The 26,807-nt window shown below is 38.7% G+C and overlaps 1 protein-coding gene across 13 annotated transcripts in view; it reads right to left on the bottom strand.

The window, feature by feature from the left end:
• The window catches only part of UNC79 (unc-79 homolog, NALCN channel complex subunit), a 112,765-nt gene that overhangs the window by 9,619 nt on the left and 76,339 nt on the right, over positions 1–26,807 (bottom strand). For 12 of the 13 annotated variants that reach the window (XM_063332654.1, XM_063332650.1, XM_063332652.1 and 9 more), the window contains 11 exons: positions 26,550–26,588; positions 25,467–25,579; positions 25,295–25,380; positions 24,122–24,295; positions 22,244–22,312; positions 21,495–21,605; positions 16,155–16,259; positions 10,186–10,263; positions 7,589–7,678; positions 2,981–3,156; positions 1,312–1,498 (listed from right to left, as the gene is read on the bottom strand). In XM_063332654.1, the coding sequence (XP_063188724.1) occupies positions 1,312–1,498; positions 2,981–3,156; positions 7,589–7,678; positions 10,186–10,263; positions 16,155–16,259; positions 21,495–21,605; positions 22,244–22,312; positions 24,122–24,295; positions 25,295–25,380; positions 25,467–25,579; positions 26,550–26,588 (1,228 nt within the window). The remainder of the gene's footprint in view (positions 1–1,311; positions 1,499–2,980; positions 3,157–7,588; positions 7,679–10,185; positions 10,264–16,154; positions 16,260–21,494; positions 21,606–22,243; positions 22,313–24,121; positions 24,296–25,294; positions 25,381–25,466; positions 25,580–26,549; positions 26,589–26,807) is intronic. The other variant, XM_063332644.1, reaches the window with a different exon arrangement.

The following is a 26,807-nucleotide window of genomic DNA, read 5'->3' as shown; positions in this document are numbered from 1 at the left end:
AGCTTGCCCCTCACTTTCCCACATTTCCCTCCCATTAGGAACTAGTAAGTCAAGTACACTTGATAACACCTTCTCCATGTTTAAAAACTGGTTTTATATATACAGACTAAAACCCACATTTGCAAACACACACTCCCGTGCAATCTTAGTGTATGGCATTAAGGTCAGTCCCTTTAAAGAGAAGGTTAGTTCTCCAGAACAGCTACTCAGGATTAGTTCTGAGACTTGCTTGATGGAAAACTCCACCGCAACCTGTGGAAGGGCTGGAGGCTCTGGCACATATGACAACATTTCAAAAATGCTGCTGGGATAAGTCATTCAGATTCTGATCACCTGAAAGGAAGCCTATCCTACAAAATGCATCATCTTACACCTGCTCTGTTCATCTGTCATCCGTTTCTACCTTGCTGGGACAGAACTGCTCACAGTCAAGAAAAACAAGTTTAGAAAAGCTAACAGAGAATTCATTTTGCATACTCAAGCACAGCTCTTTGCTAATACGTGTTATATATCACAGTGCCTGAGCCTCCAGGAGCACTGGACATGAACTACTTCATTACGAGAAAGATGCTTTTGGTCAGAGACATGTTCTTGGTTTGCAAGTGCAACAGTGATTCATGCGCAGTGGTAGTATGATTGCACCAAACATCGCAATGGTTGCTTAGAAACTGGGAAGACTTATTTGAAAGAGAAAAAAAAAAAAAGTCAAAGAAATTAATGGGAAGCACCAGTGTCTTGACTGGGTAAGAGGAAAGAAAGGGGGATTTTATGTACAAGATACATGTGTGATCACTCTGCTTCTGCTACTAATAAAAACCTGGTTGGTGTCAAAGAGTGCTGCTATATCTGTGTTAAACTACTGTCACAAATGGCTTATGACTTGCAATAACTCTTCTTGTCCAGAGCACCTTGAGAAAAAAAAGTTGTGCTTGAACCATCACTGTAATTAGCTTTTGATCATAACATTATTTATAGGTTATCTAATTCTACTATACAACTAGAATAAATAACTTTCTGAGAAATTTGCTACAGAGATTGTCATTGCTAAAGGTTCAATTTGGAATTCAGTTTTTCCTTCCTCACTCCTGTGCTGGGATATTTTGAAATAGCTGCATCTCAGACTTAATTGTAGTGATTTCATCACCAGTTTTCTATGCATGAAGAGGCGGCTAAGCAAGAAAAACTACAGAGATTTCTTCCCCTAGATCACAGCTTTTACCCCTCCTTTTTTCTGACAAAGGAATAAATAAGTGTTTGCAATAATACGGCCAATATATAACACAACTCCACTTAAAACACAGAATCCCTTACCTTTGATTGCTCTGGAAACCCAATCAGAATAACAATAAGGTGGTCAGCAATTTGTGAACCCGCATCCAGTGGAATAGGCATGCAAGATGATGGAGAATTTGGACAGACAACATTGTGCGTCAGAGACCCCAGAAGTAGCCAGGACAGCAAACGAATGTGTGAGACACATTCTATGAACTCTTTGGGCCTGTCAAGAAAGAGTAGATTTTACAATGATGCCAAGTTTTCTGTTTTTCCCCAAAATATGGAGTCTCCTTATGCACACTAGGCAGATGCAGTCTCAGTGTGCTGGAGGCACAGATCATTGGTACATCTTATGGGAAGACCAGAACCACACAGACTTTAGTGGACTTGACGTACCATTAACAAGTCCAACAGAACATATTTGGTGGGTCTAAGAAAGTGTCTCCATAAAAGGCTAAAACACTCACAGATTCACTGGTTCCATACACAGTGATATTTTTTACATAGAAATCATCAGATGGGAAGAGTTGCCTAAGTGGAAATGCTCTTCTCCACTCCCCTGGACACCACACAGCTGACAGGGTGATGGCAGGAAATTCTTCATTCCACAGCGAGCTCTGAGGCAGGCGCCATGCCTTACTTCCACTCTCTTCCACTTCCCCGTCAGTAAAGTGGAGTTAATTTGCCTTTCCTCTTTTCCTTAGCCTCTACTAGGACATTTAGACTGCATGCTTTGGAGGGCAGAGACTATACTTTTTTGTGACACTTAAATCATCCAGTGCAATGTCTAATTGTAAAGCAATGTGCTTACAGAATCTAAAAAGGACTCGCACTTTTCTGGTGTCTGTCCCCTTGCTGCTACCAAGTTCAGATTACATACTCATTTGAGTTCATAGGCACAGGAAAAAAATAATTGTTTTTCAATCAATAAATCACTATTTACTAGACGCCTCTCACTACTGTTTTTACTTTCTAATTCGATGTCATTGTCAAGGACTCATAGCACCAGAGAGACATTCCATTAATTTATTTTTTTTAATAGACTCTGATACAATGCTCTTCCTCAAGTACCTATAGGGTCTTATAGGAATTCACTATCTTAACTCAGAACACAGTCCTTTTTTTTACGTGTAAGAAACTAATACACAAGGAGATAACAACTCTGTATTTCCAAAACTAGGTACGCTCTACATGGAAGTACATGCAGATGTATCTACAGGACTGGAGCCCAAGCACCTTAGTCCCCATAATCCTGGGGCAGGTAGTCTGGAACAAAGCTGGGACCAGAATACAGGTTTGTTGAAATAATACAGTTCAATAGTCTACACTCAAAACATCTCATTTGTTGTCACTGTAAGACAAGGGACAGTATCCCCCCTCAATATATTTTCTCTAATTCTAGGACTGATCAAGTACCTGTGGGCTTTTCACTGGCTGCATCTAGATCGAAAATCAAGTTAATTTCCAGAGTAACTCCAGTCAAGCCAATGGAGTTACCTCCACTGTTCCTTTGGCATGGACTTTAAATATTGCACTGATGAAATCCTCAGTTAAGGATGAGGGAGCTGCTGACCAGCTATTTCAATGTCCCACAGTCACTATTCCTTACTGCGGGTCTTATCTATGGAATCTGGCAATAAACACAGAATTCTGTGAAGATTTCTAACTCATTTTAGTATTCCTTTTTGTGGAAAAGCATTCTCACCCTTGTTGCATTGCAGAAGGAGGATGGTAAAGCCAAGGCAAATATCGGATCACAGCTTTGTTGTCTCTGTGGTTTCCCCGTGTGATTTCCATAGCAGCAATCTGAGCTAAACCAACTTTCAGGTGTCCACCAAACGTGTCTTCATGCAGTGGCTGAGAACAAGTCTTCATGTGACTCTGCAAGGCAAAGATCTGATTTTCTACCCGAAAAGAGTATTTCGCTTGAACCAAGTTCTTACAAGTAACGCATATTCTATTTCATTTCCCTTCAGTTCCCTTCTCAGGGTCTCTAACTGTGTATACAAAACTGCAGAACAAAACTCAGAAATAGATTTTCAAAACTTCTCCAGTCCCTATATTAGTAACAGCTTATAATGCCGAGGCCACATTTTCAAGAGCCCCCACAAAATATGAATTGTGCAAAACATATAGGCAGCTTTTGTACCAGCAAACTCAACAGCTGATGAATACAAACTAACGGTTGCCCATGCAGACAGCTTAAGTGAAGATGAAAAAAATCAAACCATTTAGCAAGACAGCATCTGGGCGGGAAAGGTTTTCCCTGTGCAATATGCCATTTACATGTACAGAAATAAGCTGTCACTCATTCACTGGCAATATGACGATGTTGCATTATTCAGCTGCTACAAATGCCTTCAAGCTCTGGAAATAAAAGTGATAAATCTTTTACTGAGAAACATGCAAATATTTATGCCTGGAAAGATAATTTATTATCCTGCTTTGTCACCTCTAAGGAATGTTTCATTGGTACTTCTTGAGACACTTGTGTATTTCTAATTAAGCTAACTTTGCACTACTTACTGTGACTAGACTAAGAAAACACATACTGAGTGCATTTGCTTGCTTAAAGGAGAGCCATTTGCTTTGCACAAGAAAATCCATGTCATCAGTTATTAAATTATTACAACAGGATAAAAATCAGAGCACCAACAATAGTTTGTAACAGATAAGTATCTGACCCCAGCAACCTACACTCAAAAATCATTTACCTGAAGTCTCTTTCAAGAGGGAAAAAACAAAACAAAACCATGTACCACCATGAATATCTAACAATTCTGTTCTACAGCCAGGTACAAAGGATAGAGAGGTATGCAGGCAGATACATTATGCTTCTTCAAAAATGGTGGAATTTGCTAAATAAAACCTTACTGAGCTTTACCAATTAAAATGTCAATCCAAAAGGAAAAACAAGGTAATAAACCGAACAGAAACAATAAACTGGAATGCGATTATCTTGAGAATTAACATTTATACCTTTCTTATAATGCAATAGCTGCTAATAAGCAGGACTGAAAATAATTAACCTCTTTCAAAGAAACTGTTCTCAGACATGCAAAATAAGACATTGGAAATGAATAAACAATTTTAACTATTTGTGTTCACTGAATTTCTGCGGAGAGTAGGCATTTCAAAATTTGAAAACCAACATAAAACTTTTGCTGTTGGGATTGCTACTGGTCATATAAATCATATAGTATTCTTTGTGCTAGTTTGATAGTCCAGATGCTGTTGATAATACGCACTTATAGTAAGAAATTGTACAACTGGATAATCTTAGGAACTTCCTAGGAACTTCACTTCCTAGGAGCACTTCTGTTAACAAAATGCTAGCAGCATAAGTAAACATATTAAATGAGTTTACAAGAATTTGAATCTAGATGTTGTGAATTTGTTTAAAGTTCTGACCATTGGTAAACTTAGAAACTTTTTCCTGCCTATGTTGGAACCACAGAATAAGTTTATCTGATCTAGTTAAATAAGAACTGCCTTTTCATTTTCCAAGTCAAAGCTTATTCTTCACAATACATAAAATGATGGTCATGTTTGACTCTCCTATTATGTTCATTTTGTTCTCAGATTCTTGCAGTACATGGCTAAGTCAAAACAACATGAAATTTTAGACCATTTAGTTTCAAATGGCCAGACTACGCTTTTGGGAAGCTTCTTGTCTAATTTCAAAATATAAAAATGAAAAACTGGGTTAAGTTCATGTCCTACTTAGATCTATGCATAAAAATTTTAAAAATAGTCTTACTGAGCATAAGAAATTATAATCTTATCAGACTTAAGCATTATAAGAGCATTTCTAAAAATCAGACTACAGTTCAAGGGAGAAGGAATGGAAGGAAAAAGTGCAAATAGCAGAGAGCTTTCTGCAGGAACACTTTACACAGGAGAGAGAATACCTGCAAGTATTTAGAAACAAATTTTCCCCATTTCTGGTTTCAAAAAAGTTCATGTTTTTCTGTGGAACTGGCAAACCAGATATATCTCTCCCTCATTTATGATTCATTTGCCTACCTATTCTGAAAGCAGTTCTGAACTGTAAGAGAAATGGGTGAATAACTTTAAAGGATACAGTGGGAAGGCAATCCAGTTCAGCTGAAAATGATTAATTAGTTTGTGCTTTGAAGTAAATTTCTACTCCAGCACAAAAAGATGCTTCCCTTATTAAAAGTATTTTTTTTAAAACTCAACATGATTAAAGGCATATAGCCAACAGGGTAAGAACTTAACAAAAGGGATATTTTGTCCAATAAAACAAGGTTACTGTGAGTTTCAAGAGACATGAGATTCAGTTTAGCTAGGATTCTTCTTCGTTTGTGATAAGTATTATTAACTTGCAATAAGGTGTCCCCCAGGGGGCACGGGGTGGGGTGGAGGGGACAGGGGGACAGTGAACAAGTAAGTGTGCGAGAAACCAGTAGGGTAAAAGATCTCATCTCATTGCTTCACAATAAACCCCAGTATCGAAATCCACAACAGGTTATCATTTATTCGGTGTTGCGTGACACACAAAGCTTGCATGAACTTGTGGCATGAAATGCTCCCGTGCATTTCCAGTAACTTTCAGCAGAGGACTGGTGCAGTAGTAGAGAGGCCCTTTCAGGGCAACACTGTACTGAAAGAGACGTCTATTAGCAGATGAACTCTGTGTTATAGAAACACAGTGGCTCTCTTGAGGTTAGAAACAAACGCAAGACCACGGTCAAAGGACTTCCCTAGAAGACCACACATGCCCAAGCCCAGGCACGTAAGCAATGGCAATGATTCAGGATAGCTAGAACAGGACAGCACTGCTTTTCTGTATCTGTCAACTGAGCTTTACATCACATAAAAGCAGCTTGGCTGGGACTATGCCCAGTGATGAAATGAGCTCTTTCAGTTGATGAACCTCCTCTTGGATCACCGAGTTGCTGGTGTACAAGGACTAAAACTCTACTGCCAGATTTCAGGATTGGCCGCATCTTTGACGGCGCAGACTCTCCTCCGTATCTGCAGCAGTCCCTCTGCTGCACTCCCACACCGTTCATTTGTCTTGCCAGCTTTGCAGAAGTCAGGAGCATCAAGGTCTAGTCACACCTCTGCCTCCACTCCATGTGCTGAAGGAAATCCACCCAGTGCAGGGCACGGTATGTAGCTCAAAAGACTACGCTCAACTTTGGCTGGCATTGAGAAGTGACAGATGGTTTCACTATAGAACAGGTGTTTTCCCTCTACAAAAAGCAAGATTTTAACCACCAAAGTTTCTCCTCCAGCTCAGTGCCCACTTAGTACTCAGCTTCAGATGGTACAATAAAACTACCTAATGGGATAGCTTTATGCTAAATAGAATATATATTGCCCCCTCCACAGCATTATGACTGTTAGTGATATTTTAGCTGAAATATAGCATCTATTGTTAATAGATTAAATCAAGAATTAATGTTACTTTGCTAGCAACTGAAACAGCTACACTTCTATTATTTCCTATTATATAGCAGGAATATTACCTAGCCTATTTCTTTTCTAAACCATCTTAAAAGAATTTCCATTTTGTAGGAAATTTAATAGGTACTGGCTTCCCCCGTGAAACAGAAATTCCAGGTTTTGACCAGCTAATTGTTACTAGGATGTTTTAATGAAATACATTCCTAAATAAAATACTTTATGTTGACAGTGGTATTTTCCTATCGCTCCTCTTGCAATTTGGCATCAAACTAATTTACAGAAACCAAAAAGCAGTCTGGACTACAGAGGTAAGAACTACTCAAAGTTTTCCCCACCTCAACAGAATATAACCCGACAATGAAAACAACAGCACTGGTAAGAAAAAGGACACTCCCTCCACCCACCCCCCTTTTTTTTAGGTCAATTACGGCATTTTAATAACCTCTGAACTTCCAATTAACTTACGTTTCTGTTTTTGTGTATGAGAGACACAGGATTCATCCAGAAGAGTGTAATTAGTTGTACAGACAAGGAGTTTTATGTTTCCATGGTTATATTAAACACGGCTGCTTCTTGCAGTGGTTTTGGCATGACATGAGCTTATCATCAACTTTACAGAAAAATCAAGCCTGCATTTTTATTGTGTGCTCACTATATTTGAATCAGCCTCCATTTCAACACTGCATAAGTGTCTAATCTATAAAAGTACTAACATTTTTTTAAAAAAAAAAGAAAAAAAAAACCTGTCAGTCATCCTCAAAGACTTCCAACCATTTTTCCCAGGTAGGTTCATTACAGAAAATGAACCTGTATGATTTTTAACATATTTTTATTAAAAAGCACAGACACTTTAGATCAACGTATGCCCAGAACCAACCTTTAATTTGGTTAAGGTATGCATATCTGCAATGAAATCCAGCACTTCCCCAACATATTGCCTCATGCATTCCATTGCTGCTGTTCCACACTAGAACATAAAAGAAATAAGTTTAAGTACCAGGTTTTGAATATGGTCATGTTCTTGTGTTTGTTTCTTGTTCACCAGCACACAATTTGTCTGTCTCAAATTCTTTATTTTGCTTTTTAGTTAGATTACTTTAATTAGGAATAGGTATTTTTTATGTTTTTCTTCTCACTGTAATATGCCCTCTTATCTGAGGATAGTATATAAGTCCAGTCACTGTAGCTTTTCCATGAATGATAAAATACTCTCATCTGTGGCAGCAATAAAAGATTAACTGTTGAAACTTTCAAGAACATCCTTGTCATGTCATCCTGAAATTTACAGTGGTCCAGAATCAAAGTCTTAAAAAGTCGATGAGAGTTTAACAACCCAGTTCTTCAAGCAGCTGAGCATTTCTGCAAGTGGAACCAATCAGCTACAAACCCAGAAAACAAAATTCAGTCACAGGCACAGATGCCCTTACATTCACATTAATCATGATGGAAAAAAAACAGTTTAAATGACTGGCTTCGGGTATTTTATGTGTAAACATCACTAAAATGAATACCGCTGAAATTTAAGTGTTGGGGTTTTTTTTTCCTTCTTTTTTTTATAAACTAACAAATGTTTCTGGGATATTCTTGAAGCAAGTAACACAAAATACAGCATTCTAATGGCACTTAGACAAGTTGCAATTTTCAAAAGCAGAGGCAAGGACTACAAGTGATAAATGAAATCCTTCAGTTTGACCATAAAGGTGTAAGCACTGAGAAGTGACCTGTGCCAGAGGAAGAACGACCTCAAAGGGAAAACAAACCAACTTAACGTTGCGCTTGTTGTATTCACACAGTAAAAATTTTCATAATCCTTCTCCTAGAACACAGAGAGAAATGTGAATCTGGCCTTTGGCTAGTATAAAATGTGCCCAAAGTGCGCACAGCAGTCAACAGGACAAAGCTGTAGGATTAAATACAGGCTTCAAACAGCCAAGAGAACCTGGAGAAAAGCTTTCAGAAAGCGACACAACTGACCCACTAGGTATCATATAAACTTCTGTTTACATGTTAATAGTCTGAGGTGAAGGTATCTGAATTCAAGGGGAACTACAAATGCCTCATTCTCTGGGGCCAACTAAAAGCAATGAGTAACTTTTTGAAGTTGCCAAAAACTACTGTATCCAAACTCATAGGCCCAGGGCAAAACACTGCAGTAAAGTTTACAGAAGAAAACTACTCTTCTTTGACCTCTATTTAATTACCTACGCTTTGAAGCACTGAAGCTGATTACCCTATCTGAGTATACATATGAACCAGATTTAGTTTTGATCACAGAATTATCAAGCCATAATTTGACTTTCAGTGGCTGAAACCTGAAAAACTGCTAGCATTCTATTTTTAAGCAACTGACCTGGGCACTTCTCATTTTTGTATGTTAATATCAATCTACACAGTGTTGAACTATGCCACCTTCTGGCTTTTCAAACGCTACGCCTGTCACTTCCCTTGACAGAATAACAAACAGTAAAACAAGGTAACTGGCAGCCCTGTCAACATATCCACCATCCGGTCTATGCGGACTAAGGATTCCACAGGGGTTCTAAAATACTGAATAATAGAATTATAAGAGATACTACACTCAGACCTCTGAAAATAATGCTCAGTTGTGACAGACTTCTCTCCAACCATCTATTCTGTCTCATTCAAGCAGCGTGCAGCACGATTCTCTACGATCTCTTCTGAAATGATCGCTTTCCTATCATACCTTGGAACACCAATGTTAGTTTATCTATTTAAAGCAAGTATAAATTAAAATATTCTGTTGGGAGGAAAAATATTATTAAAGATTTGCATTTAAAAAAAAAAAGATAAAAATCGTACACTTCAGAAGATACATGGAGATCCTATTAGGTCACCCCTAAAGCTGACAGACACACACATACAGCGGATGAGTTCTCCTCAGCTCCTGGGCTAATGCTCAGCATCAGTCTGTGTACTCAGTCACATGTGCCGTGGAACAAGTCAGGACCTCCAATTGCGCTACTTCCTTGCATATTCACCAGGTGTGTATTCAGCGCCCAGGCAATTATGAGTACTGGTAATTTAGCTACACTCATCAGCAAGATATAGATGAACGCCTTATACATTACCAGAAAAATACCATTAACTCCTTTCTTTAACCAGATAATCTTTTGTGAGAACAGAGGCAGTGGCTTGGAGCTTTCCTCCCTGCTACCATTTTTTGAGGCATTCAGCCGCTCTGTTCTTGTTGTCTTCTAGAGCACAAGCTCCAGCTGAAGTCAGTGACATGACTGAAGATTATCAGTGAAAGAAAGGGAAGCAACATCCAGTTCAGAACTTTTCCAACACGGAAAAAAATGGAAGCATCTCCACCTCCACCTCTGCCCGCAATACACCTTGCCAACCAGAAGAGACATGAAAAGGGAAGAACATTAAAATGAAGAAAAATGATCTGAATAAGATATATTTTTTTAAAAACCAAGACTAAGAGATGGAGTTTGATTCAGTACTTACTCCAGGCATAGAGGCAATCATCTGTTTATGCAAGATTGTTGACTCAGCTAGTTTTGTTCCAGCATCCGCACAAACAAACTGAGAAGAAATTAAAGACAAGTTATTATTTTTGGAGGAACCTGAAGACACTTGTAAGTTATTCATGACTTTATTAAAATCAGTTCAGATCTCTTCTCGCTTTTATTCATGGTAATTTGCCTTTAGAGCTCTTTCTTTATAAACAACCTAGTTAACTCACCATTATAAATGGGCTAATTTCAATGAAAAAAAATATCTGAGTTTAATGTGCTTAATTAACACATATGCTGTGCAGAAGCAATTTGAAGAGTATTATATAATAAATCAGACTTCCTTTATGAACAAAAATATTTATCTTTGCTATTCCTTACATATATCAAATGTTCCTCTTTCATTATAGAGTAAATCATGATAGAGGATGACAAGGCAGCATGCCGCGTTCTTCACTGTGATATTACTCCACTTTCATTGAACTTCTACAAAGATGAATTATATGAACAATTCTGAAGCTGAGAACATACTGGTATGGTGTGGTATAGCTTCTGCATAATACAGGCCACAATACTACAAAAATACAAGCTGTTTCTGAGAGAAGGCCAGTATCGTTTTATTACAGTAGAATATCTCTAATTGCTTATATCCCTTATGCTTTTATTTTCCTTGCCTTTTTTTTTTTTGCTTCTTTTTATTTCCAAATTCCTTGATCCAAAACATCTGATGTCCACCTCATTCATACATTACACCTGCTAATACTGTTACTTAATCATTATAAGCTTCAATAATACATTGGACACCCTGCAGATCATTTGCTTGTTCCTAAAACTTGTTGTCCTAATACTGTATTTGCACTTGAGCAATTTCTGTCCCTAGTGATGCATTGCAATTTTCTAAGAAAGAGCAGAGAGAAAAGAACTGTAAAACCAAGGTCTAAGCCTTAATTTTCTTTCTTGAAAATTAACGCCATGGTAACCTCACAAACTGAGATAGATATTGACTACACAATATATTTTACAGTTGTCTGATGCATGTGTGTTAGCAGCACTCTCAATGACTGACCGCTCTTCTTTCCAAATACCCTCTACAGACCTAGAATTTAGTCTTACACTTCCATGATCTTTACCTTTCAATGCCAGGTTTAATCTGAACTCAGACTGCATACCAAGACTTGGAAACCACTCAACCTATGTCTTGACAAAGAGTCTCTTCTTTGGGATAAATACACAAAGGACGTACCTGAGTTTAGATTAATAATCTAATTAGGTATCCTCAGACACAGGCCTGGCTCCAGTTAAGTCATCTTCTGGTTAGAAATTATGTTACAACAGAAAAAGCCAAAAGGAAACAAAACAGCAATCTAACTCATATTTCAGCTGAGAGGGCCTGCTGCTCTTCTGTACCACAGCTCTAATAATTACATGGGAAGTAAAAGAAATTCTTAGGTTTATGGGCTGGATCAATCCAGTAAAGACAGTTGAGTCTAAGTTCAAACAGCAACCATGACTCTCCACTTCTCTTTTAAAAGAAGGACCATTAGTAGACTTCGGTAAATAGATGACAGATTTTCTCCTACTGCACCCTATCTCAGAAAGAGCAACGCTGACGCTGGCTCTGCTGGACAACAGATACGTTATTTTCCTGAGTGAAGCATTTCTCAGTCAACCATCTGCGTGTAGAGTAGGCTTCCCTTGTACTACATCAGCTGTAAAAAAGGACCATAATTCCCTGAAGAATATGGGTGAGTATATTTAGGACCTAGCAATGAGTGCAGTGCAGTGCAATGCTACAGGCGTTGTGGAGCATTCACCATACAAGTCAACAAAAAACCCTTGCCAAAGACAAATGTCATTTATTTCAGGCATTTTCTTTTAACAGTAATAAGAAACATCAGCCAAAGCAACCTCTGCTGGCCTCATAAGGTTTCTATATCTTTTGCACAGAGATGTTTGGGATAAATATCAGATACTTATTCATTTCTAATGAATAATTAGGCCTTGTTTAGGTTATCTTTCTCATCATCAGACTTCCAGTTCCAAGGACCCTTCCTAAAGTTGCAATGCAGTCAAGAGAGAATGGAGAAACAAAACTCAAAATGAAAACTTTCTGACATTTCCAGTCCAATTCACTGTCATTTATGTCGTTTCCCTCTACAAATACTATCATACATTAAGGTGTCACTGGCAAGCAATTTAATGCCAGCCATGTGTAAAGAAAAAAAGGAAACAAAAATACCCCCACACTGCAAAAAGATGAGAAACGGGCAAATCACTGCCATGCTGCTTATTAGCGTCGTCTGCTGAGATACAGCTGCAGAATAACATCTAAACAGGAATGTCTGCTGACTGTAGTGAATTATCTATATACCATAATCTATCTATATTATACCTCCATTCACAATCAGAGTTTTTAAAATATATATTCTTACAAAAGTATTATATGTAACTTTAAATCCTTCCATTCAGTATTTAGCAGTTTAGATCTTCACGGAAGCATAAACTGGAACTACTAGATACACACTGATCTACATTAGCAGAAGGTCCAGCTGAAAACAGAAGTCACCTAAACAAAACAGCTCAGCTACACTGAAGCTTAGAGCCTGACTGAACAAGAAAATCCTAATGAGATACTCATATAATTTGAAATCAATGGAAATCCTGAAGACCTCTGCTGCTGAGATGTGAGCAGGAGAAAAGTACTTGGAAACAAAATGCTGGGTGAAGAAGCAGTTCCTATGGAAACCCATGGAAGAGCAGCACGTATATGATGGCTTTCATTTGCCAGGACAAATCAAGGAGACACTTTCTGTACCCTTTATCATCCAGGACACACCTGTGCTAGGATTGGGGTGATCTCGTTAAAATTCTCATTCTTCGTGAAGCGTTAACTCTCTTCTTAGCACTGATGTCACCAGTGACACTGATGGCACCATGGAATCTGGATGAATGTGGGTGTCAAATGTACACTCCTAGGAATTCCTTTGTTAGTCAGCCCACGACTGCTCTATCATTAAAGTGCTCCTACCTCCTTTGTTATCTCGAACATTTTGACTGAATCTCTGTACTCTGTGTGCACTGTCTGTATAGAATCTTGTATACAGGCTAACATGTCCATGGGGACATGACTGTCTTGGAAATGAAAACCATTTCCATTTGGTGCTGTGTTAACCCTGCTATAGCTTTATGGATTCAAAACCACACAATTTGAATTAATATTCTAGTGGCTTTGTGTGGTAAAGAGGTGAAGCAATCCTTTCATTCTATTAATGACACCAAAGAAAATTAAAATGATCAGATACATATGTGATTTACTAGTAGGTTTCTTAAATTACAACAGTGCTTGAGACGGGCTTAGTGGTTACTATGGTATTTAAATTCAAGAGGGTGTTGAATGATTCAGACCACATACTACCGAGGGCTGCCAACCTGCAGAGTCAATGGGACAAGTAGTCATCATGTCTCCAGTAGGCATCTATAGCAGATGGTCTGAATACAACCCCTGTTCTTTACCATTGACTGCATAACACCAGAAGCTGGCTGCTTTGGATAGCAGGAAATATGAATCACTTCATCAGCCGCTGAAAGGGAGATGTCATAGAAGACATTAAGTGCTGTTGTGCAAGGTATGAATACATCCCAAAGTGAATACAACACACGGGAACAGTGCTAGGAGGAAAACCCAGGCAATTAGCATTTTATCTTTATGAGATAAAGATAACCCAAGAGAGTTTTGCTTACTGTGTCTATCAGGTGATTGACTCAATGTGAAGGACAAGTGTTTACCAGTTATATCCCACTGCCAAAACTGACATGACACGTTTGCATTCTCAAATGAGGAATTCAGAATTGACTAGACTGTGGGATTGTCACTGTCCTGGTTTGAGCGACACAGGATTAATTTCTCTTTCAGTAATTTCACTTTGCAGTAAGGTCTCTTCTAATGCATGGGAAAACTGCATTTTTAGAAGACTCTAGTGGTTGAATTTGTGAAAATATTTACTTTATAACCAGGTATTTTATGTGGGTTTCCAGGTCTCAGTGTTTTCGAGCTCGCCAGGTGCAGGGACGGGGAGGGGCAAGACCCAGGCACTTGACCCAAGCTGCCACCAGGATCATTTCATACCATGAATGTCTCATTCAATATAAATTAGAAAGTTGGCTGTGTAGTCTCTCTCTCTCCCTTGATGGCTGCCATCCTGAGAACTCCTTGCCCCAGTGCCAGAACCCTGAGCCCTTTCCTTCCTCCTGAAGCCGCAGTGCTCACAGTGTCCCACATTTGCTGTCCCCTGCTGGGAGTGCACGGCTTCTGCTGAGAGAATGGGGTGTGTATAATCCCTGTATATTTTATATTGGTATTGGGATCAATATTGGTTCTTTGGTATTATTACTGTTAATTATTTAGTATTGTTCTATTAAATCTGTTTATATTTCAATCCTCAGGTTTCCTTGTTTTTTGCCATTTCCCCTCCCCAGGTGGGAAGGGGTCATCGGATGATAGAATAATTATCTAAATGACAATAAATTGTTGTGGGTTCTTCAAACCGTAAGAGTCACTCTTTGAGATAGCCATAGGACTGAGCTATACAATGGAGCAATGCAGAAAAATTGCTTTATTCTGTAATACAGGAAATGTCAGCTCAAGTCAACAAACACTGATGCACATGGTATCAAGCTGCATCACTGCACACATAAGACAGAAAGACGTTGGTGGTTGTTAAGTTATCTGATGGTCTTGGCTAGGACCAAAAAAAGAAGCTTAGGCTTAAATTAAAAAAAAAAAAAAGCAGCAAATTTATTTCTGCTTTTTAAATTAAAATGGATTTTAAAAAAATAACCCTTTACCATCGAAAGAAAAAACCCCATTGTTCTTCCCCGCCACAAATTCTTCCCCTAACACTGATGGCATAATAATTGTTGTCAGAGCTATCCTAACTGCTATATAATTTCACTTGTCAGTATTATTTCTCTGTCAACTGGCAACCACTTATTTACTAAGAGTAATGAAAAGAAAAAGATCCCAGAGTAAGCTATAAGAAGCTATATGAAGCTTCCCCCTCCCAAAACGGGAGAGGAAAGAGTGAATGGAGCTGTGATTCTGGAAGCATTATGAATGATCTACACAACAAACATCTCGCTTGAACCATAAGGAGCGCTCTTATGCTGGTTCCCCATCATTTAAAGTTACTAAACACATGTAAGGGTTAGCTCGTTGTAAACAATGAGAACTCACTACCTGTGATTAAAATTGATGGAACTTCAGTAAAATGTTTTTGTGGGACAGGCTTGTGGTGCCAAACAGTGCCACACTTGGCATTTTGAAGGCAGAAAGATTTTTCATAAGTTTGTATCTTACTTCCTCAGATTCTCCTATGAAAAAGCTAGCTTAACTCCTACCTCAGCAATCCAGAGAGTGAAATGAACAGACATTCTCTATATATTCTTTGCTGAAAAATTCCATGTTAAAAGAGAACAGCCTTCAGGGACTGGAGACAGCTTACTGCCTGAGTAAACAGAAACTAAGTTCTGGCCCATGATCGACCAGCAGCCCTTCCCACACAGACTGCTCGCTGGTTTTGGGGCTATGATATGAAGACAAGGCCACAGCTAGGGCAGCTGTCCCATTGCGACATGGTATGAAGCTCAATGGACTCGATCCTTTTGGGTTTCCTTCCACTCGAGATATACTCTAGGATCCTCAATAAATCAGCAATGATGGACAGGTCATTGTCATCCTGGGAAATGTGGATCCCCAATTTAGTTTCTTAAATTTTAGCATGGGAGTCTAAACATATGCACCCATGGTTACAAATGTAACTGGATTTTGATTCAAAAGATTCTTGCTTCCCCTGACACCGCTGGTACTTTCTGCAACCACGTGGGACTTCCTTTGCCCCTTCGCCCCCCCAAATTTGGACTGAGACAGGATCAGTATGAGAATTACATGGGAATCTCCTGTACCTGCACCAACAGCAGCAGATTCATGTCTGGTAAGGGTGACTTTAACTTGAGTGCCTGCAGTAACTCCAATATCACACTGCGTGTCAAGTAGAATTTGTCCCTTTCCTACAAAGAAAAACACAGAATTATGAATGTCCTGAAATTCACTGACACCCACTAGTAAACCATAAAGATATTCTTTATCTGACTTCGAAAATAAAAAAGTTACACAAGTGTACTGGTTTCTCCTGTCTTACAAACAGCAGAGATCATTCATCGTTTATGTAATTCTACAGACTTGATTGAACAGGCATAAATGAGGGTCATTCTCCTTTGACCTTGTTTCAGGCACTATATCCAAGATTTTAATATTTCACACATGTAATATAGATAGATTTTATAAAACAGTTACCAAGGCCAGGCATGCAGCATGGCTTTCACAAAGTCATTCCATATAAAGGGAAAAGGGGAAGGCAATAAGGATTGACACAGGAGAACAAAAATGGCAATAGTATTTAGCATTATTCGTTCATTAAACCTGCCAGAGATGGTCTACATTTTGCCATACCTTTTTTCTGTCATCATTCTCCTTAAAATAAGGGTGCCTGCACTAAGGCAGCTTAGACATCTATTTCATTCATTAGACTAGCAGTACTTTTCCACTTACACAATAAAAACCATCTTGGCTACAGCTGCTACAACAGAAACATTTTAAAACATAGGGGAAAATCAGCCAATGGAGATTAGAACACAGAAGCCTAAGAATAGAGTTGCAGAGCTGGGACAGCAAGGAGGTACAAGAGATAAGATGAGCCTGTTACACATCTTACTTTGACATTCTCTGACTTTAGACGATAAGATAAAAATGTGGAACAGATCTATAACCTGTTACTGACCACAGCAGCTCAAGAATTTTGATCAGCAGGAAGACTTACACTGAGCTCTCTTTCAAATGACCATTAGAAATGAAATAATGTTGTTTAATAAAGAGAGCATATCCAAAGTGTGCTTAAGATTTAAAGCCTAGTATCTTCCATCTTGTCTTTCATGGATGTTATGATGCCAGTCCATGAATCAAGAGACCTTACTGCAAGGCCCTAGTTTGATCTTCAATTGCATGGAGTGTGCAGACAGATTAACACATTTAGCTGAAGGAATAGGCCCCCAAAATGCAGCGGTCCTTGTCTGACTACATTGCTGCAGTCTAGGCAGCTAAACTCACAGGAAGCCAACACTCCTAAATAAATAAATAAATAAATAGAATCATTCCCTTATGGGAGCAGCAAACACTGAATCAGTTCTGCTGTGTTATGAAACCACTACTTCAGGGGACAAGTACTCAAAAGTCACGCATCCCACATGCATGAGTGGCGCTCTGATATGAATAATACAATGTAAGAATATCCAGGAGAGGTCAGACCAGAACAAACGTCCTCAGTAACTTATCTCCAACAAGGCCATAAGCAGATGCAAAAGGAAGAATAAAAACAAGGCAAGCATGTAGAATTCCCACTAGTATGCTCCTAGCCACCAACTACTTTCAGCTCAGGGAACTTCTGAGCTTAGAGTGGTTCCCGTATAATTCATAACTCTCAGTGGATTTCTCTTCCACATGTATGTCCATTGACCTCTTGGACCCATGTCAACTTTTAGCACCCAGAGTACTCAGCAAGGAGTCACACACTGATGAAGAACCACTTCCCTTTAGTTGCTTTGATGCTGGTTCCTACAACTTAATATGTTCTTGTACTGGAAAGGCATGAAATTACCGATCCCTGTCTGGGTCGCTTTTGATCTTACAGACCTCCCTCACATTCCCAGCAGTTGTTGCTTTTTCAGATTGAAGAGCCCCAACTTAGTTGCTCTGCATGAGGAACTCATCCCACTGTTTGGTCATTCTTGTTACTGTTATCTGAACTTTCTCCAATTCTACTATATTCTGACTGGGAATGGAGAACCAAAAGGGTGCACAATACTCAAGGCACAAATAGATCCTGATGACTTGCTAGAATCCACCAGCAAGAGCGACCCTTCCCACTGTCATATACCTTCACATCCATAATGTAACGCCATACTCAGTTGACAATTACATCCCCCAAAATACTGGACAGAAGTTCCTATCAGTAACCCAGTGCAGTAGCCTGCACATACTGGAAAAGAAGAAAGGTGACATTCTTTCAAAAGCATTCAGCTATTTTACAGACTAACACCTATGCCACACAGGATATAATTGGGCCATAATAAGTTGCTTTGTCAGAACACTAGGAAGGAAGCATAGGCTTCATGAATCCCAGTTTTCCTTGTCTCTAAGGATAATACAACAGTGAGCTACCTCTTTCTCTAAGAAGTCTCCCATCTCCCAGTTCAAACTCTTAATGTTTATTAGGCACACGCTGTGTGGAGAGATGAAGCAAAAAATCAAGCAAAATGTTTTTTGACATCTGACCTCTTGCTTCCTGCACTGTAAATCAGAAGTGGTGACACTGAAGTCAATAGCCCAGAGTACCCTTCCTATCAAAGTCTACTTATTCCTATCATTCCGTTGGTGATAAATATGTATAAACATAGTTTGTACATACTTTAACAACTTTCTGTTCTGCCACAGAGCTGTAAACGTGTATTAGTTCTGCCAGAATAATACCCAGGGGAGACATATGTGTAAACCTGGTATCAAAGAGTCAAGCATAAAACCCCGTTTAGCCTCTGTTCAGCCAAATTAACCCCCTCAAATGTCTATGCATTCCTATAAAAACTGCCTTGCAACCTTCAAACTGTGTCTATGTGTAGAACGTGAAACTACTGAAGTTTGTTTCTAGCAGTACCTCAGGGCCCAAACTTAGTAATGAGAACAATAAATTTGGTTCTTTAACGGAGTGGTATGCTATCTACCAAGTAAGCCAGTATAAAGCAAAATTGTTTATTTTATCTTTGTTGCTACTACAGTAATTACAAATACTGAAGATCGTCCATCTCAATATTCTTTAAAAAAATTCAATAGCAAAATCATGTCATGCCAAATTCGAGTGGTGTTCTGCATTTACTTAATAAGTGTCAACAGAATGCTAGCAAAAGACTAAGTTTAGGTTCAAGCTTCTGCAGCTGTAAGAGATAAAGCCAAAACGTGTCCATTTCGGACCTTAAGATACTTAAAAGGAAAACGAAAGATAAGAAGAGTACAATCCGCAGAAGAGATGCTACTCTCAACTGAGAGTTCCAAAGGCACTGAAAAAAATCAAATTGCTGACCTGGAACAGAAACTCAGACAAGGAAATATCAGATTGACGTGAGTCTTCAGGCTCCCAGACAAGAGATATTCCTGCCACAGGGTATTAGGAAAACGTTGGAGATAAAAAAAGATCTGGAGGGTTGTACAGCATTGACCTCTACAAAGTACATGTCAGAGTGGCTCAGTCTTTGAAAAGACAAGAATCCTCCATAGCTTAGCTGAAAGTTGGTGTTTTGTTCCAGCCAGAACGTTCAAAGTTGCAAAACAAGTAACTAAATCTGAACAGTTTCAATGTTCCCAAATACTATTCCTTCTGGAATTCACTTCCACGTGCTATTCCATCACAAACAATGCTCCTACTTGGCTACAGTTATTTCCACTGCAGAGAAACACAGACATCACAACTGATTTTTTTCTAACAGCAGTCATTAATTTGATATTTCTAATGCAAAACCATGGTAAGCTTTCAGAAATAACAAAGGTAATGTAGTGTGGAGTTCCACTAAATTAAGCATTTTGTGGCTATAAATTGCAGGAGACCATTCACTAATGATTCCATTTCTGGGTCACCAGGTTGCATTAAACTAGATCACAGAGGAGATTTTACCAAGTGCTATAATCCAAGCTTCCTGTGTACAATTAAGCACTCGATATATTAATAGAACACTGAACCAGGAAGCATGCAAGAAAAACATGGGGGATTTTAATACTGTGTTTTTAATAAAATTTTATTGAAATAACTGAAACCGCGAAGCATGAGGAGAGAAACATTTCCTGTATTTCACAATTTGCTTTAGCAGGCATACATGAAATAGTCTTATCAGACCACAAACGTAAAAAGGAATGTCTTTGCTTCAGTTTTAAACAGGCCTTTTTTTGTTTCAATGAAAAAAAAAAACCAACCCACTGTTGGACTTTAAGTTATCTTTCTCACTTTGCCTTGCCCAAAGCCTTAACTATAGGTCTAATTCAAATTACTTCCAAAAGCTGGACAGTCTCTTCTGTAGTCAGGATTTTTTTCTTTCAAACGAGCAAAAAAAAAAAAAAGGTATTATTTGCTTGCCGTAATTAAACACACTGTTAGTTTCTATTTAATGCTTCAAACCATTACATCTAGTAAAAGTTTTTCCTATTGTCTTGTGGTGCAGTTTTTCTGTGTCATTGCTTTTATCATTTCTTCTTCACTGTTTGTCCAGTGATACTTTAAGTCTTATCAAGACTGAAGCAACGCATCTTCCAGTTGTACATTATCAATATAGAAAATCACGTAGCTCCTAATGAGAGAACATTTCCTGAGGATTAATTACAGTTTTGACAAACATATCGAGGATGGAAAACCATGCAGTTAGTGGCTGAAGCAATATTTTTGCTCAATACCTTAACAATATACATAATGGAGCATATACAGCCCTAGTAAGAGGTTTGATTGGTTTTTGTGGATTTTGTTGCTGTTCAACTTCTCACCAATAGTTACAAAAATGAAACTGAGTAATAACTGAGTGTTATTTCTACACCATAGCTTTCATCCAGGAATCTTAAAAACTTTTAAAGGTGCACACATACTGCTCTCTTTTCCACACAGCTTACAGCCGCGCACGCCAAAGTTAGACACCTAATACGGAATGAAACAGATCTAAGCTGGGAAGCTCCTACCTTGGAGTCTTCCACTTTACTTAGCTATTTGTTGCCTCCTCTCATGGCTTTGCTCTCAAAGGGCCCTACCAGGAATATTTTAAGTTTTACTGCACAAGGCATGTGGCTAAACTTGTGCTCTAGGAAAGATATGACTGTACAGACATTTTAAGGAAGTCATGCATGAATACCAGGTATCATCTCTACAAGAGAAAAAAAATTCAAGTCATGAAATCACACCAAAATACTTTTCTGAGCAATGTTTTTGGCAGGTTCCCTTTATCTGCGTCTATACCATGAATGTGAAACTCAATAGTATTAAAAAATTCAGTATTATTAAAAGGCACTGAATCACGATCACTACTTGATTAGCCAAGCTACATTAAAAATGTTGAAATGTCTGAAACTTGATGCTGATTTACAAACATACTACTTGAGGGAAGTAGGACTTTGTCTGTCCTGCTTTCGGTTGTCCCTAGAGGAAAATATAGTCTCATTGTTACCTTAGTGAAGGCTCGGTAGCACAAACCACACAGTTCCACCAGGTAGGCCAGAGTGAAGACAGCATTCTGAATTACAAAGCTTAGTAATTTTGAAAAAGGCTCCAGAAGACTCTGCAATGACATGATTTAGAGAAATCAATAACTGGTTGCTCAGCAAGACAAAAAGCATTCCAACTCTGAAACGCCTGAATGAACAGCATTATTTTTAGCTCAGAGGCTATCTTGCTAAGATTTACACTGTTTCGATCAAATGGCCATTCTATCTAGCATTTGCTTTCATGCTTGTATGAGAAATTAGAAGCAAAAAGTCAGAAAATAGCTTCACCTCTGATACAGTGCTTATAAGATAGAAGAGATTCTTATATCTTATGTTGTGTTTATGTAGGAAAACCTCACTGACCTCAGCGGAATTGTACTGCAGAACTTCTAAGGAACTTCATTACTATCTTTTTTTAAAAAAAAAAAAAAAAATAAATTTTAAAGGGAATAAAGAGGAGGGGAAAAAAAAAAAAACGAGAACATCAAATCTTTAAGAAGATATACATTCACACCCGCACAGGAATGTAATCCCACCCACACTTTACTGTAACCTAGATTCCAAAGCTCTTATCATTCTCCAAAGAGTATCGGACTGCACAATTTTAAGCTTATATATAATACTTTCCTAGCTAGGGGATAAGAACACGTTCATAGAATGCCACAGGCTGGCTAAATCTCAGGCAACAGAGTTTTGTCTTCTTGGAACTTACCCTGCTAGCACTAGTGGTAGGTATCTTCAACAAGCAGATCATGATTCTTAAACTAGAATCTAAAGAACACTGTGAACATATTTGAAGGCAGGAAAGAAAAAAAAAACAAAGCGGAGTTAGTACCTTTCTGTGCACGTGTCTTGCTTTTAGTGGTGGCAGCTATGACTAATTCTGGGTGAAGTCTGAAAAATTAGCCCTGATAATTTTACTTTGCCTAAACTGGCTTATTCCTGAACACACTATCATACCCCTTCAGTGGTAACATACCACAGTGCAGGCCTTGAGATGAGAAAGTTTCACTAAAAGGCTAGTTTAGAAAAGTTAACTTCACCTCTTTTATGACAAAATTTTTCTAGCAATATACTGCTACTGTAATAAAAATGGATGCTGGGGGGCAGGGGGGAGGGGGTGGAAAGAGGGTTAGCAGGAGGTACACACCATCTGCCTCACGTTATATTTCTGTGGTTGCCCTGGGCTGTGACATTTCCCCCCTCACTCCAAGCCAGGGCTGTAACTCACAGCCCATAACATCAGAACGTGCCCTGGCAAGAGCTGCTCCAGAGGCCCCTCTAACATTTTCCTAATGGGGTAATTGATTTTTCTTCTGCATAAATCCCACAGGTTGCAGCAGTGAGTAGGACTTGTCAGGGCCTATCCATTGTCTTGCATCATCCCTGCTGCAAACATCGAGAACAGCAAAGAGTCATTTATGACCCCAGAGGAAGGAACAGGAGATGCCAAGTTCAGCAGTAAGCAATTGTTTTACTTGTATCACTAATGATACCTCCCATGAAAAAAAAAAAGGGAAATCAGAGTAAACGCTCCATCTAAATGTTCCGTGAATGGCAGATATGCAGTTGGAACTATTAAGATCCAATTCATTTCTTTTTATTTATTTCAATTAGACAAGATGCAAGAGATTGGAGTGGCTAGTATGCAAAGGAAATGGTTATTGCCTGTTTGGCTTAGTAAGTGCTACAGGATAGTGCCTCAATTTACCAAAACCTAAAGATGTTTCAAGATCTGACTACTGCATAATAGTGCCAAGGAATTTGATATCATTCATGTAATTTGATAGCGACACCCAGTTTAAAAGACAATGTTCTAAGTTACAAAGTTAGATTTTGGATCCCCCAATTCATCCTGAGCAACACTGCTTTGCACAGAAGAAATTACCACTGGCCTCATTCATGCCATCGGAAATAAAGTCAGAATAAGGGCATCAGAATCCTCTGTTTACTGTAAAGACTTGGAAAATTTTTTACTGTGTTTACGGAAAAGACATCTGGAAAGATACACACTAGGACATAGCTCCCTCTATATGTCCCCTGAGCACTCCAAAATCAGAGCCCAAAGCTTCTAGATTCAGTTTCTGCAACTATATTCTGATTACAGCCAGAATACAGTATGAACTACAACCTGATCAGCCAAGCAGGCTAGGCTCAATTCCCAGTAGTCTCAGTTCTCTCTGCCTGTCTGACTATTGTGTACTTTTAGCAAATGAATTAGGTGGTGCTGCTCTTCTTGAGAGTTTTATTTTGTTTTAACAGATAAAACCAGATGGGTTTTTATTGCCAGAATGCTCATTCTCTCAAATGCAGTATTCTAGTCTGACAAACAAAGGGCATGGAAAGCGTAGAGGAAAAAAGCCAACATAGAGGTAAAGAGTACTCAGGTCAGGGTTGTTACTGTTACCCACGGAAAATATAATTAAAGGGATGGATCAGATATACAACAAATCCAGTCTTCTGGAAACACTAGTTGAATAGTTGAATCACTAGAAAATATTCACAGTAATCCACTCTGATTTCTCATCTACACCTTTCCCACTGTTTCGGTACATCCCGAGCAATGGCAGTATAGCTCATTTTCACTTACCTTAAGTGGCAAAACACAGGGGAGTTTAGTAAGAAAGGTCTGAAACTGATTACTAATTGTGGTCCAGAGGTTGCTGGGCGAATCCATCGGCAAGGCTTCCATAAAGGTAGCAATATTTTCCAAACAGCGTAGCATTGCACCCCCTGCTGGTAAATTCTTTTTGTTGTTTAAACCCTGGGAAACAAAACGAGAACTGTAAACAAACATACACATGTAGAAATGGTCCCTTTAATAGTATTTGGAAATGCTAAGGTGATTTTTTAGGGACTAAATAATACTTACCTCTTCTATAATGCTAATGATAAAATTTTGTGCAGGGAATTTGAACTGTGTATGTGGCAGTTAGGTCTAGTTCAGTTCCTAAAGCACTAACCAAAGGTTTTCGAGCCAAAATGTTCAAAGTGGGGTCCTAACTCATAACCTGCTTAGACTGGCATGGCAGTAAAAACCTCATAAGAACTCGTAAAGTATTCACCAGTGGATTGCCCATGTCTTCCTTTGGACAGTATTAAACAAGATGTTCATTAATGTTCAGTAAATCATGTATGTGTTTTTGGCTTGTATACTAAGGTCAGGACTGGAAAGACATAAGCAGTTTTAAAGTGATGTCAAAATCTTTGCATGAACCGTCCGCCACGTTCTTGGAAGAGCAGGATAATGCAAGTGACTAGTGCCAGTGGGAGGATAAAAGTTATGGTAGGAACAAGCTGAGTGCACAGAAGGCAGTCAGTGAAAGGCAGGCAATACAACTTTGGACTACTTAAAGAAACTGCCATCAGACACAGAGGAGAGTGAGACCTGAGATTTATGAGCAGAAATGTTCCCAGAAACCAGAAATAGTGCTGGACAAAGGGACAGCCCACACTACCACTGTGTAGGACAATTCCAGGAGTTGGCTGGGGTTGGGGCTGGGGGAGGAACAAACAACAAACAAAAAAATGCAACCGCCCCCCACCAAAAAAAAAAAAACAAAACCAAAAAAACAGTGACAGCAAAACCCAGAGGGAAAGCGGTGAGGACAGCCTAATCCTCCTTCCAGGGAGGACTAAGCAAAAATTCACATTGCTTTTGGTGATGCAAGTTTGCAATCTTCATGAATAAGAAGAAACGATCCAATCTGCCTGATAATGCTAATAAAACTAGCACCATTAACAGAGCCGATTGCCCACATACCTCTAACAGCTGGCTCAGAGCGGCAATGGAACTCAGCTCACTGAAGTCCATAAGAGACGTGGCCAAGGTCCGTAAAAAACTTCCATCTGAAATTCAAATGACATTTTTGCACTGGCTGTCCATAGAGAGGTAACTGCAAGGGTCAGAAATGCACTCAGGTACTGCACGTTACCTTTAATATTGCTCTGGAAGAGCTGGGGGAAAATGCCGTTGGGAGCCAGCTGGTGGAACACACAACGGAGGAACTGCTTGGCCACACCTGCAGCATTTCCAGGGATCATCATGCTGAAACGAAGAGAAGGAAAAAGAAGAAAGAAATTGCATCGCATATCAAACACTTCCCAAAGCTGACTACACGGAGAAAATAAAGATGATCATATTCTTTTTAATTATGAAAGTGTTCCGTTATGAGTGAGACAGTCAAAAGCAGAACTGTCCTGATCTCAAAAAAACAGCTCAGCATGTTGATTTTATGACTTCAGCGCGACTACGCAGAGCTGAAAAAGTTATGTACGCATACCTAAAGTATTTAAGTCTCAATAAACAGTTGCATTTTTCCCAATTCTCCACATAATTTTATTTGGGTCATCTGAGTTTGAAATATAATCCTGCTCTCACCTTGTGTATTTCAGTGATACACAAGTTGAAGGTTGAAGTTCTTGGCTTTACCATAAAACACATGAACAAGAGGTAAATACACACATTATAATATTCATTTGCCTCTTAAAAGGGATGAAGTACTTCCTAATCACTTATAAAATGAATGGTTTCATTTAAAAAGCTACAGTATTATCTATTTACTCATAAACTGCACATCTTAACATTTTTTACAGCTTCTCAAAATTCATTTATCCTATTCAGCATCTGATTTACATAATGAGACATCACTACCAGGGGTTCTCCACGTCCAAGGATGATTCACTTGATTGAATGTATGGAGATAGTTTATCAAGACAAATACTGAACACAGAACCAGCTAGGAAAAGCTGCATTGAAACTGTGGAAACCAGAAGGCATCTTTAAATTATATCTGAATCTCAGTTTTTTCAAGTTCAATACATGTGGATATGGGTTCCTGTTCATTTTCAGAACACATGAGATATTTGAAACAAGTGGGAAAGGACAGGTTTTTCCTCTTGCTCACAAACCTTAAATAAATTTTTTAAAAGTTAAACTGAGTTGATTTCAGGGCCGTGGAGGATGATGCTTTAGATTAATTGTTTACTTTTGGCCAAGGTATCCTTTGCTACCATACCTTTCTGCTTGATTAGAAAAACTGGTACTTGATGCCAACCTGGAACAAAAATTAAAAAAAAAAAAAAAAAAAAATAAGTGAAGCTCATATGCTTTTTTTGTGTTTCATTGTTAAGTAAGCCAATAAAGTACCATTTTTTAGAAATAATAAGTAAGAATTTTAGAGAACATTTAAAATGTCACCAGAAAGGTTGTCTTAAGAGCACATAAATTCAGTCAAATCATGTCTGCACGACATAAATTCTCTTCAGTCTTGCAG

Source organism: Chroicocephalus ridibundus, chromosome 4 (genome assembly GCF_963924245.1).
Source record: "Chroicocephalus ridibundus chromosome 4, bChrRid1.1, whole genome shotgun sequence".
NCBI lineage: Eukaryota > Metazoa > Chordata > Aves > Charadriiformes > Laridae > Chroicocephalus > Chroicocephalus ridibundus.
Note: the sequence above shows the minus strand (reverse complement) of the source record. Positions and strands in the feature narration are given on the sequence as shown.